Source organism: Bactrocera tryoni, unplaced genomic scaffold (assembly GCF_016617805.1).
Source record: "Bactrocera tryoni isolate S06 unplaced genomic scaffold, CSIRO_BtryS06_freeze2 scaffold_7, whole genome shotgun sequence".
Classification (NCBI taxonomy): domain Eukaryota; kingdom Metazoa; phylum Arthropoda; class Insecta; order Diptera; family Tephritidae; genus Bactrocera; species Bactrocera tryoni.
Genome location: NW_024396366.1, coordinates 22,060,037 through 22,072,646, shown reverse-complemented (window position 1 = coordinate 22,072,646; position 12,610 = coordinate 22,060,037). Strand labels below are relative to the sequence as shown.

The 12,610-nt window shown below is 45.1% G+C and overlaps 1 protein-coding gene across 1 annotated transcript; it reads right to left on the bottom strand.

The window, feature by feature from the left end:
• Window positions 1–3,353: 3,353 nt before the first annotated feature.
• Window positions 3,354–3,845, bottom strand: LOC120781854. The gene has a single exon (XM_040114072.1). The coding sequence runs from the start codon at window positions 3,843–3,845 to the stop codon at window positions 3,354–3,356; it is 492 nt and encodes a 163-aa protein (XP_039970006.1).
• Window positions 3,846–12,610: the final 8,765 nt, after the last annotated feature.

Below are 12,610 nucleotides of genomic sequence, written 5' to 3'. Positions count from 1 at the left end.
GCACGTTACACGTGGTGCATTTATTGAAGATCAGAAAAGAAGTAAGTGTTACGAAAGGACAATTCAATTATAAGTAAGTGTTACGAAATGGCAATTCAATTATAAGTAAGTGTTACGAAATGACAATTCAATTATATGGTTACATGACATTAAGCGGTAGATGGCGCATAACACGGCGCAGTGCTGCCACAGCCACTCCCCTTCCAATGAACCCCTTAGGGGAAGGCAAGATACTTTAATAAGTCCTTTGTGGTACAGCAGGATTAGGATGAGTGCTGTCATCTTTGGTTACGAATGCCGGCTTAAGGCGATCCGTTGAAATGTTAACTTCGCTGCCGTTGATTCTCACTGTGAACACTCGATCTGACTGCCGACTGACTATTGGATATGGCCCGCTATATGGTGGTTCCAAAGGTGCCCTTACTGCATCCGTCCGTACGAAGACATGTGAACACTCGAACATATTTTTCAACACGAACAGTTTCGGCCTTTGATGATGTGCGACAGCTGAAGGTTTGACTCTATCATGCCGTTGGATTGTGGATGGTACGGAGTGGTATGAATGTGATTGCTTCCAACCAATCTTGCCAATGATTGGAAAAAGGCAGATTCAAATTGCGTACCTTGATCGGTGGTGATTGTTCTTGGGCAGCCAAAACGAGCAATCCAATGCGTCCAAAATTTAGTTGCCACTGTGTTTGCGGTTATGTCCTTCAAAGGAATCGCTTCGGGCCAACGAGAAAATCTATCTATCATTGTGAGGCAATAGAGGTATCCTTTCACTAAGGGCATTACAACCAGATCAAGATGTACATGTTCAAAACGGCTATCTGGTATGTATTTTAGCCCGTTGGCACGGTAAACAACTCCTGGCCCATGAACTAACATCTTTTTTCATCGCTGGCCAAACATATTTAGAACGAATTTGTTGCAATGTAGCGCGCCCACTGGGGTGGGACGAACTGTGAACTGAGGCAAAAGCTTGATAACGTAATTCCTTGGGTATATAAAGGCGAAGATGTCCGGTTGAGACATCACAGTACACTGAAGTTTTGTCTTCGGACTGCACCAAGCAAAGCCTTAGAGACTGCTGTGATTTCAGAAGCTCCTCCAACTGTTTGTCGCGTTCCTGTGCTGCTTGAAGTTGTGATCGGTCGATAAAACAGGGCATTGAAATGGCGTTTATCCGAGACAATGCATCGGCAACCACATTTTCGGGGCCAGCTAAGTTTACAATCTCCGTTGAAAATTGTGATATATAGCTGAGGTGCCTTAACTGCCTCGGAGATACTTTGTCTGGCTTTTGCGCAAAAGCAAATGTAAGTGGCTAATGATCTGTTTTGATCACAAATTTACGTGCTTCTAGTATATGGCGAAAATGTTTCACTGCTTCATAAATTGCTAGCAACTCACGATCGTAAGCACTGTAGTTTTTTTCAGTTGCGGTAAGCTTCCGCGAGAAGAAACCGAGAGGTCTCCATATACTGTTTGTTTGTTGTTCAAGAGTCGCACCAATAGCTAAATCTGAAGCGTCACAACTAAGCGCTAGGGGGCGCCGACAGTAGGGTGCGCCAGTGATATTGCTTTGCTTATTGAAATTTTACAGTCTTCAAAAGCTTGATTACTTGCGTCGGTCCACTCAATTATTATTTTATCGTGTTTCTTTGACTCGTGCAGGTAGCTATTTAGCGGTGCCTGTAACTCGACTGCATGTGGTATGCAGCGCCTGTAGTAATTAATTATTCCCAGAAACCTGCGCAATTCAAGGACCGTCTTTGGTCGCGGGGTATTCAAAATTGTCTGCACTCGCTCTGGTGGCGGTTGGCAGCCGGAGCTGTTTATTGTGTATCCCAAAAATTGCACTTGACTTTGTTCAAACGCACACTTATTAGTATTTATTTCGAAACCGTTCTCTCTTAGGAGGTCGAGTACAGTGCGTAGGTGAACGCGATGTTCTGCACTATTCTTAGACATGATAAGTACATCGTCAATGTACACGTATACGAAATCAAGGCCTCTAAATATGTTATCCATAACTCGTTGAAAGGTCTGTGTTGCGTTCCGCAGCCCAAAAGGCATTTTAAGGTATTCAAATAAGCCAAACGGCGTACATACAGCGGTCTTCTGAATATCCTTCGCAACCATTGGTATTTGGTAATAAGCGCGAGTTAAGTCAAGTGTAGAAAATATCGAATTTCCAGACAATCTCTCAGCAAAATCGTGGATATGACCTATAAGATAGCGATCCGGAATTGTTTGCGCGTTTAGTTTCCTATAATCACCACATGCACGCCAACCACCATTCTTTTTTGCAACCATATGTAAGGGGCTTGCCCAAGCACTTTTCGATGGACGACAAATGCCGTTTTTGAGTAACATGTCGAATTCGGCACGCGCAGCATTGAGTTTCTCACCTGATAAGCGACGCGGCCGTTCAGCGGTTGGGGGTCCTGTAGTTTCGATATGGTGGCATATCTGATGTACTGGTTGCAACTTAGTTGTGTTCCCAATGGACGTTGGTGAAGCGCAAGTGTTTTCGGTGTCGTTCAACTGCATAAGAAGCGAGGTTGCCTTATGAGCTTTTCGCGGTGCTGGCTCTGTTACTATTTTTGTGCTGATAACTGTTATATCGTGTTGTATTGTATCGACGCTTACGCCTGTTATCGTTAGCCCAGTTGTGAAGTCTATTAGCTGCTTGCGATTAAGGTCCACCAACAGTTTGAAACCTGAAAGAAATCTGCGCCAATTAATGGTGTCTGTACGTTAGCGATAACAAACGTCCATTCAAATTTGCGTTGCAACCCGAGATCAATTTCCATGATATGTTCGCCATACGTCATAATCTGCGTATGATTAGCTGCTGTTAATTGTAGTGTATCCACAGTGAGTCTCTTGTCCACAAGAGAACTAGGAATTACCGAAACACAGGAACCAGAGTCGATGAGGAAACGGTAGCCAGATTGGAGATCGTAGACAAATAATCTGTTTTCGGGAATTTGATTTAAACAATGTGGGGCTCGCTGTGAGGTCGTAGTTGAGTTTTTTACGTCTGAGCTGCCGTCAACACGGGCAGCATCGCCAAAGCGTTTATGAAAATAACAAAGCTGACCATTATGGGGGTGTACAATTCCACTGCATTTGCAGGACTGTGACTTCTTTTCAAGGGATGCGATTTTATTTTTCATTGACTCAATTGCTGCACTCAGTTCAGATAGTGGATTGGCTTTATGTATGGCTTGGACTTCGTCTTGCTGAGCATTACCAATAGAGTGAACTTCTGGCGTTGCAATTGACTCGAGCATTTTGTCGGCCATTGAGGCGATGCTGCTTAGGTTGTCCGTTGCTGCGCTCAATCATGGTCGTATTGTTGGCGGCAGCCGTTGAAGGAATAGCAGACGGATGAAGTCATCTTGATCTGGTGCCAGTCGACGCATTTGGGCTAATATATCAGATGGCTTCATACCCACAAATTCGTCGCCTTTCAACAATCGTTGTAATTTACTTTGATTCGAATCGCCAAATTTTTCCAGTATACGGCATTTCAGAGCTTTGTATTTATTGTCGTTTGAGGGATGAAGCAGGAGATCCTCTACGGCGAGTAAAGTTTCGTCTTCCAAGTGTGTGGCCACCACATCGAATTGATCTGCATCCGTTACTATGTTGTTTAGTCTAAATGTACGCTCAATTTGCGCAAACCACAAATTAGGATGACTTCTGTTGAATGCAGAGATGTGGACGCGTTGAACACTGCTGTTTGGCACGGATGAAACTTGTTGGGCCATAAGTTCCTCTTGTACGCGCCGGAGATCACGAAGCTCTACTTTTAGTCCTTCCAGTTCTGACATCGCTACTGATGATCGGAAATTATACTGTGATGTGTTCATAAATAATCAAACGAAGATCGGGGTCACCAATTTAGCACGTTACACGTGGTGCATTTATTGAAGATCAGAAAAGAAGTAAGTGTTACGAAAGGACAATTCAATTATAAGTAAGTGTTATGAAATGACAATTCAATTATATGGTTACATGACATTAAGCGGTAGATGGCGCATAACACGGCGCATGCTGCCACAATGTTTTTAACATAGCGCCATCTATTGAATACTTACTCAATCCAGCCAACAGTTAACGTCATCTATTAGAATATTTTGGAGCTAATGGATAATTGTGACTGTCAAATAATTGACAAAGACCACAACAACGCGCGAAGCAGAGAGGCACGACGCAAGCGTGTTGAAAGAGCATTAAACTGCCAGATAATTTATGCACTGTTCTTGAGGAAAATAATGAATTGATTCAGAGTATTTTTCCGAATATACAGAGTAATTACTTGAATCATAACTGGCTCAGTGAACGGGCTGTTTTGGCAGCCAAAAATGTTGATGTTGACAAAATTAACTTCCAAATACAACAGTTCAGATCGCCTGGTAATGACATATTTTAAATCAATCGATACTGTTCTTAATGAAAATGAAAGTGTAAGTTTTCCAATTGAATTTTGAAATTCACTAGATATACCTGGAATGCCACCACATAATTTTCGATTAAAGAATGTTTCACCTTTTTTTCCCTTGCGTAATTTCAATCCACCTCGATTATGTAATGGTGCGAGTTTGGCTATCAAATATATCACCGGAAATATTCTTGAAGCAACCATATTATCTGGAAAGTTTAAAGGTGAAGTGATCCTGTTGCCACGTATTCCAATGATACCATCGGATTCTGCGATACCCTTCAGGAGCTACAATTTCCAGTTCGTTTAGCTTTTGCAATGACGATAAATAAATCTCAAGGCCAAACAATGTCCATTTGTGGTTTAGATTTGGAAAAAACCGTCGAATCTATTTGTGTTAGCTAAACACGGATTAACCAAAAATATTGTGAACCAGTTAGTGCTATATTAATTTTAGATTAAAAGTATTGATAATTCAAAATATTGAATATTATTCTCAAAGATTTAAAACTATTTGTTTGAAATTTAAATAAAAAAAATTATTTTAAATTAATTCTTTTGTATTACCCCTTAACAAATTCAATAGTGTGAAAATTTTGTTTAATCGTATTAAAAGTCCTTCCCTTTCAAATTGCAATCCAGTAGATTCTTATACCAGCTTTAACGTTTCCGCCCTCGTTCGTACATATGTAATAATTTCATTGTATTAAGTGGTAACTGTTCCCCGTGAAGAGTGAAGAGTTTACAACAATGTAATATAACAAAAAATTTAACAACAGCATCGCGTGACAGGGTCTGCTAGTATATGTATGTACTTATATAAAGTGATAGTGGAGTGACATATAACCCACAAAAAAAAAAATCATACAAAAAAAAACAATCACAACACCAGCAACAAGAGGACTGGAGAAACAAGAAAAAGAAGGACAGGCACAAGCAAACGCACACGCACAGGCCGACGCATTCAGATACGTACACTCATATCATCCCCAAAAGCCCCTGGCGGAAAGCAAAGTGAGTTGTATCGTTTCCTTTCAATTTTTATATAATATAGTACATATACGTATGGTCTAATTTCAAAAAATTAAATTTACGGTCTGACCAAAATTCCGGTCGAAAAAGTAGTGAAAACCGTTACCAAACTGTTTTCGGTATTCGGTTTATTTTCCGGTAAAAACCGAAAAACCGCTAAAAAAGGAGTTTGGTACTGTATATAGCGGATTAACGATTGTCGGTGAATGCCTCCCGTCGTGTTATAACACAAAAATTATCCCAATAGCAATAAAAACAAAAAAAAAAACTAAAGTATTACTTGCAGAAATTTCCAGCAAGACCCCTTATACTTAATCCAGAGAACGTCTATCATAGAGAAGGTTCACGGTGCGGAGATCGTAAAAATATTTTTGGCTAACTCGGTCGAGATGGTCCAGTTTCACCACTTCCAGCTCTGCAGCAGAAATTTTAACTTCGTGGTCGTGCCATATATGTATGTAAATATGTACACTCATGTCTACATACCACATTTTTATGTATGCACGTACTACACTCAGTGCTTTAGGTAAAATCTACGTTGACACGGAGAACCAAGTGCCGAAGCTCACGTTTTGTCAAGCGTCACACCATTGCGTTGTTGGTAGAAAACTGAGCTGTGCCGAAAGTATAAGCGAACGATCGCGGATTGTCACCGCTTCCCTTGCCGCTCTAACAGCTTTACCAATAAACTTACGTAAATATGTATGAAGATGTATGAGCGTGCATACATATCGACGCAGATTTTTGCGAGTCACGGAAAAATATTTTAGACAAATATTATAAATCGACAACAGCTATGTTGCCGCTTTTGTCACTTCTTTCTGTGAAGAATCATAAGAAAGTTGTTCAATTTATGATTTTTAGCGTTTGCCATCCTCGCGAAAAGCCGCTTGTGGACAAACGCATGCTCAGGGAGATGTGAAGGTGGTCGCTTTTATGAATGAAGCGAGTTTGCTTGTTGAAAGTGCGCTTGCGTTCACTAATGAAATTGTTCTTGCTGTAAGATTTACTACATTTGGCTGCCATATTGACTTGGTACGCCGCTGATGCTATTTCAGACATTAGTTGTTTTTGTAGAACAATATTTGTAATTTTTACGGATGACATATCTACATGTGAACGCATATATGTAAGTATGTATGTTGTGTATGCATTATTTGTGTGGGAATGTCATACGCACATATTTACATGTGTACGCATATAAGTATGTCTGATGCCATTTCAAACGATTGTTTTTGTAAAGCAATGTTTCTAGTGTTTGAGGGTGACATAAGTACATATTTGCATGTGCGAATGGTAGGCACCTTGTCGCGGTGCAGGGGCTTAAACTGCAACACAGTACGGCATCTCCCAACCATCAGGGGCGATGCTACACAGCATCTCTCCTGGGGGCTGGCAGAGGCTGCATGTGTGCAGCGACCAAGAGCTACCACCTTCTAACCCAGGGTGTTATGCGACTCCCGTGGCCATTGGATGATTTGCAGCCAGGAGGTAAATTCGGCTGTATTCGAACGGAGCCTTCCCAACATCGGGCCGCCTTGGGAAGTAACGGTGGCCTTACCGCGTCAAAGGGCTCTGGCGCGGCGGACCTTTTAGTTTCCCCTTCAATAAGAATAGACCGGGAGGCCCACACCACGGGCCAAACGGTCGTACGAAAAAGATGAAACAACAACAACAACAACAACAACAACAAACAAAACTCAACAACCGCAACAAAGACAACAACCGAAACAGCAGCATCAAGAACAACAGTGCACGGCTGCACAAGCAAGAGTGGCCCGGGGGCTAGACGAAAGTTTAGCTTCCTGGATGCTCTGTCGCCGGAAGAGCGAGCACTCTTTGAGGAGCACGCGGGTGACGACGACGACATGCCCTCTTGCAGCGGCACTCAACGTAGTGCGTCCATCGCGACTACTGCGAACCGCGCGAACGTCGCCCCCACAACCCCCTCGAGCAGGATCGACTGCGGAGAGGAGGGTGGTTTCACGAAAGTGGAGTCAAGGAGCGAGCGCAAAAGGAGACGGCAACGAGGGAACATCCCATGTACCCCGGAGCCAGGACGCCCAGGAGGTCACGATGACCCACGAAGAGCGGGAATGAGTGGGGCCACTCTCAAGTGGTACCTCAGATTCCTTCAGGACGGCATGACACCGGAGTCAGCTGAAAAGCGGGCTCTGAGTAGGAGCAGGGGGAGCAACCTCTCTCCTAAAAATGCACAGCGCGCATGTGCCAACGGTTCGTCTACAACAAAACGCAGGAATCAGAGGCGGCGCCGAGCCGAAGCAGCCTTGTCAGAGGGACGAAGCGAAATTAAGCCGGCACCCCAAGAGGCACCTAATCGAACGGAGAAGAGGAAAAGCGGCCAAATAACTCCTCAGGAGCCTTCCAGGTCCAAGAGAATCCGAGAGGACAAACCACAGGAGACCAGGGGAAAAAGCTCCAACCCCAACTAGCAGCCGACGAGAGCCGTAAGCCGGAAGTACTCAGAGGCCGTAAAGAGCATCCGGATGGCAGTGTTGCCCCGCAACTACCCGGCGGAGGCTCTAGGGTCGGAACAGCAGACGTCTCTCCAGAACTGCCTAGTGAAAGACCTATTCGTGGACGACGAGTATACCGGCGCCTTTAATGGCATCTTTTTCAAGGGCGGTATGCTGCTGGTAGACTGCCAAGATGAGAAGTCGGCCACCTGGCTAACGGAGACCACGCCAAGGCTAGTGGGTTGGAATGGCCCAGCCCTGTGTGTTAAGAGAGGCGAGGATATACCACAACTGCACAGTATGGCGGTATTCTTCCCTAGAAGCGCGGACGAAAATTACGACTTCGCGCTTGGTTTAGTGAAAAACCAAAACGTGGGCTTAAGAACCACGGCGTGGAAAGTCGTATCAAGCAGTGTTGTGGGTTCAGGGTGGAACCTCAACATAACGGTGGATGATGAATCCTATAAATATATAAGGCAGAAGGGATTCAAGCTAAACTTCCGCTTCGGCAGGGTGGTAATGAGGCCATGGAGGCCCAAAGCTACGCCGACGACGGAGAAAGAACCCGCGACGGGGATGACCGAAGCTCCGGCTTCATCCGCAGCCAGCTCAGCAGGGCAGGAGGTGACTGCCGCTATGGTTGCGGGGGAGCGGCACGAGTCCCCCAACGACCTCATCCCGGCCGAGAGGGCTGTGACCACCGCCGTGGATGAAAACAGGAGCAATGAGCTCCTTAAGGAGCAAGAAGGCATGCTGCCATCCACCCAAGAGCTCCTGGAAGGGCTGGATATGCAGGTTGATGAGGAGATCGGGGACGAGCACCTGTCTCTCATCGAACCCATACTATAAGCTCCGACGCCGGAATAGAAGTTGCTCAGGTGAACCTACATCACGCATCGGCAGCCTCGGCTGTCATCGTGAAAAGGTTCATCTCGGATAACCTGGGCATCCTCTTGATCCAAGAGCCTTGGGTGGTTAAAGGAGAGGTAAGAGGCCTCAACACGAAAGGAAGCAAGGTAATCTGGGATCTCTCTAGCGAGAGACCCCGCTCTTGTGTAGTCGTTAGAGCCGATATAGACTTTTTCTGTATTTCAGAATTTCTAACGCAAGATCTGGTGGCGGTACAGGTGAAGGACAAGGAAGGTTCGGACTTCGTCCTCTCATCCGCTTACTTCCCGGGGGAGATGGCCACGGCACCCCCCCCATCGATACTCAATCTGTGGAGTATTGCAGGATCAATAAACTTCCCCTGACCCTGGGATGCGATGCCAATGCGCATCACACGGAATAGGGTAGCACGGGCTGCAACGTCAGGGGTGAGTCACTTCTAGAATTTATAATTATTCATAATATAAACATAGAGAATGTAGGCTGTGAGCCCACTTTTGTAACTAGTGTTCGCAGGGAGGTCCTAGACATTACCCTGAGCAACGAAGACATGATCGGGCTGATCTCACAGTGGCGGGTGTCAGAAGAACCCTCATTGTCAGATCACAGGATCATTCGGATTGCTCTGAGGGTAGAAGTCGAGGACAAAGCTCCGACACGCAACCCTAGAAACACGAATTGGGGTATCTACAAAGAAACCCTAAACATAAGCATAAGCAGAGTGAGGCAGGCAGATGGTAGATCCTCCATAACTGGACTGGAGAGCAGACTAAGTGCAATAAACCAGTCCATTATGAACGCCTATCATTGTGCTTGTCCACTGAAAGCGACCACCAGTAAACAAACGTGCCCCTGGTGGTCTAGTAAACTCTCAGCTCTCAGACAAAAGGTGCGAAGGCTGTTTAATAAAGCCAAGCGCACAGGCAGCTGGGAAGAATACAAACGGCACCTAACAATCTACAATAAGGAGATCAGGCTTGCCAAGACAAACAGTTTCAGGAAATTCTGTGACAGCGTCTCCTCGACCCCGGAGGCAGCTCGGCTGCATAAGGCGTTGTCGAGAGGTAAGACGGACACAGTATTATCCCTAAAGAGACAGGACGGGACTTATACGACTAGCGCGGAGGAGAGGGCAGAAACACTCTTACAGGCGCACTTTCCGGAGACGGTTCAAGCCGACCTAACTCCAGCATCGGACAAACGCAGGCCGGACCGCTCAGACTGGCTGACTGCAAAGAATTTGTTCACTGCGGACTCAGTCAGATGGGCACTGGCCTCCTTTTCAGTCTATAAGTCACCGGGAGTGGACGGCGTCTTCCCGGCCCTCTTGCAGCAAGGTATGGATACTCTCCTGCCACACCTGCTAGGGCTGATGAGAGACAGCCTGGCAATGTCGTATATACCTGAGCCATGGAGAATTGCAAAATTAATCTTCATCCCTAAAGTAGGGAGGAGAGACTATTCGCTAGCCAAATCATTCCGGCCAATAAGTCTCACATCCTTCATGCTACAGGGGATGGAGAAAGTAATAGATAACCACATTCGATCGGAAGCGCTGAAGAACGCACCCCTACATGAAAGGCAACATGCGTACAGATTCACAAACACTGCTCTGTACCAACTCACGTCTGAGCTGCAAGACTCGCTGGATAACGGCGAGGTTGCGATCTGCGCCTTCCTGGACATTGAGGGTGCCTTTGGCGTCTCTCACTAGCGTGATCAAGGCACTCGAGAGAAGGAACGTTACCACTCCAATATGCTGATGGATAGAAGCCCTTCTGCGTACTACGGTAGCGGAAACGACGGTGGGGGAAAGCAAGATTCGTCTTGGCACCACAAGGGGCTGCCCACAGGGGGGAGTACTATCCCCTCTGCTTTGGAGCTTGGTGGTAGACGAACTCCTCGAGCTGCTCGCCAGCAATGGAATCCGCTGCCAAGGGTACGCTAGGCGGAGATCTCTTCCGGGCCTGAGGTCCCTAACATTAGGAGGCACAGAGGTAGAAATGTCGAAAGAGGTCAAATTCCTTGGTGGAGTAGGCATTTGGACTTAACGCTGTCCAAAGCAACCAGAGCACTTATGGTATGCAGACGCCTGGCCGGCACATCATGGGGCTGTAAGCCAGGAATCATTAGATGGCTGTACACCATGATAGTAAGGCCTATTATCACCTATGGAGCGGTGGCTTGGGCCACCAAAGCGGCTTCCCAAGCATCTTCCAGGCTGAAGTTTTTGCCATATGTCAGTGCGCTGAAGTCAACCTCAGCCGCAACTATCGCAACCAGCGTATAGCTATCCTCAGTGATAGCCAAGCGGCACTAAAGGCGATTTCATCATATGAGATCAAATCGCTTTTAGTTGAGGAATGCATAGAAAGGCTAAACCGCCTGTCCTTGTGCAACCGGGTGCACCTAATTTGGGTGCCAGGGCACAAAGGTATAGAAGGAAACGAGAAGGCCGACGAACTGGCCCGCGCTGCGGCAGCGTCCAAGGTGATGGGACCAGAACCATACATAGCGGTAGGATCCCACACTTTTAAGGAGCTGCTCCGCACGGAGGAAAGAACGGAGAGAGAACGGCATTGGAACAGGAAACACCAGCACACCTAATCCTGGATTGCACAGCAATCTGTGGAAAAAGGCTTAAGGCCCTGGATTCCATCTATATCAGCAGGGCCCGGCAAACTCCTAGAGCTATTCAGGCTGCTGGGACTCTGGGAAGACATGTGATATCGTAGAGGGCACAATAGACCTTATGTCGCGGTGCATTACCTCATAACATTTATCTATCTATCTATGTGCACGCATAATATTATGTACATATTAGTTAACACAACACTTGTTACTCAAGTATCGACTTACAACTTCCGGCACGTGTGACCGAAATGCACCAGAAAGTGCATGGTCAGCGTTTGCACTACCTGTTGCGCAGCATAAGATTCGTGGAAGCGAATCACGCCACGTATAATTATTAAAGTTAGAATTGCTCTGAAAAAGTAATTTAATTTAAATGTATTCAATTGTACATGTATTCATAAATATATGTACACAAAAAGAACTCATACGAATACACATGTTCGCATATAAACGTATAAAAATATAAGAAAAAGAGCGAACATACATATGTACGTCTGTTAGAGCAATATATAGTTTTGAGCATAATTTTTATTCCCCGCGCTGCTCTGTTCAAGCGAAATGTTAAAATTTCTGCTGCAGAGCTGGCAGTGGTGAAACTGGACCATCTCGACCGAGTTAGCCAAAAATATTTTTACGATCTCCGCGCCGTGAACCTTCTCTATGATTAATCAAGTATAAGCAGGATTGCTTAAAATAAGCTACGGCAATCACAAACAAAACAACAAAAGCATATGTGCATATATGTATTTCTATAACATAAAAAGAGCATAACTTGCTCATTTATTAGTTTAAACATAATCAAATCAATATATTTCAAAATATTTGCATACATACATATGTGTAAAATTTGAAGTTCATTAAATTCTCTTTTCGCGGCTCCTTCTCAATGCGAACATATATACATACATACATATGTATATGCGGCGCAATTGTACAAATTATATATATGTATATACATACATACAATGCAAGTGAATTTGCGAAAATTATCTGCGGTCGGTTAATTCTCTTTTCGTGGTTTTTCGTACGAACATACATATATACATACATATACATGCGTATATATATATGCACATACGGGCGCATATAAATCAGTGAAGCGCTTTACCTAGCCCGCGGGCGG

Excerpts from the sequence above, each read along its gene's own strand:
- LOC120781854 (XM_040114072.1), bottom strand. The coding sequence starts at position 3,845 with ATGTCAGAACTGGAAGGACTAAAAGTAGAGCTTCGTGATCTCCGGCGC.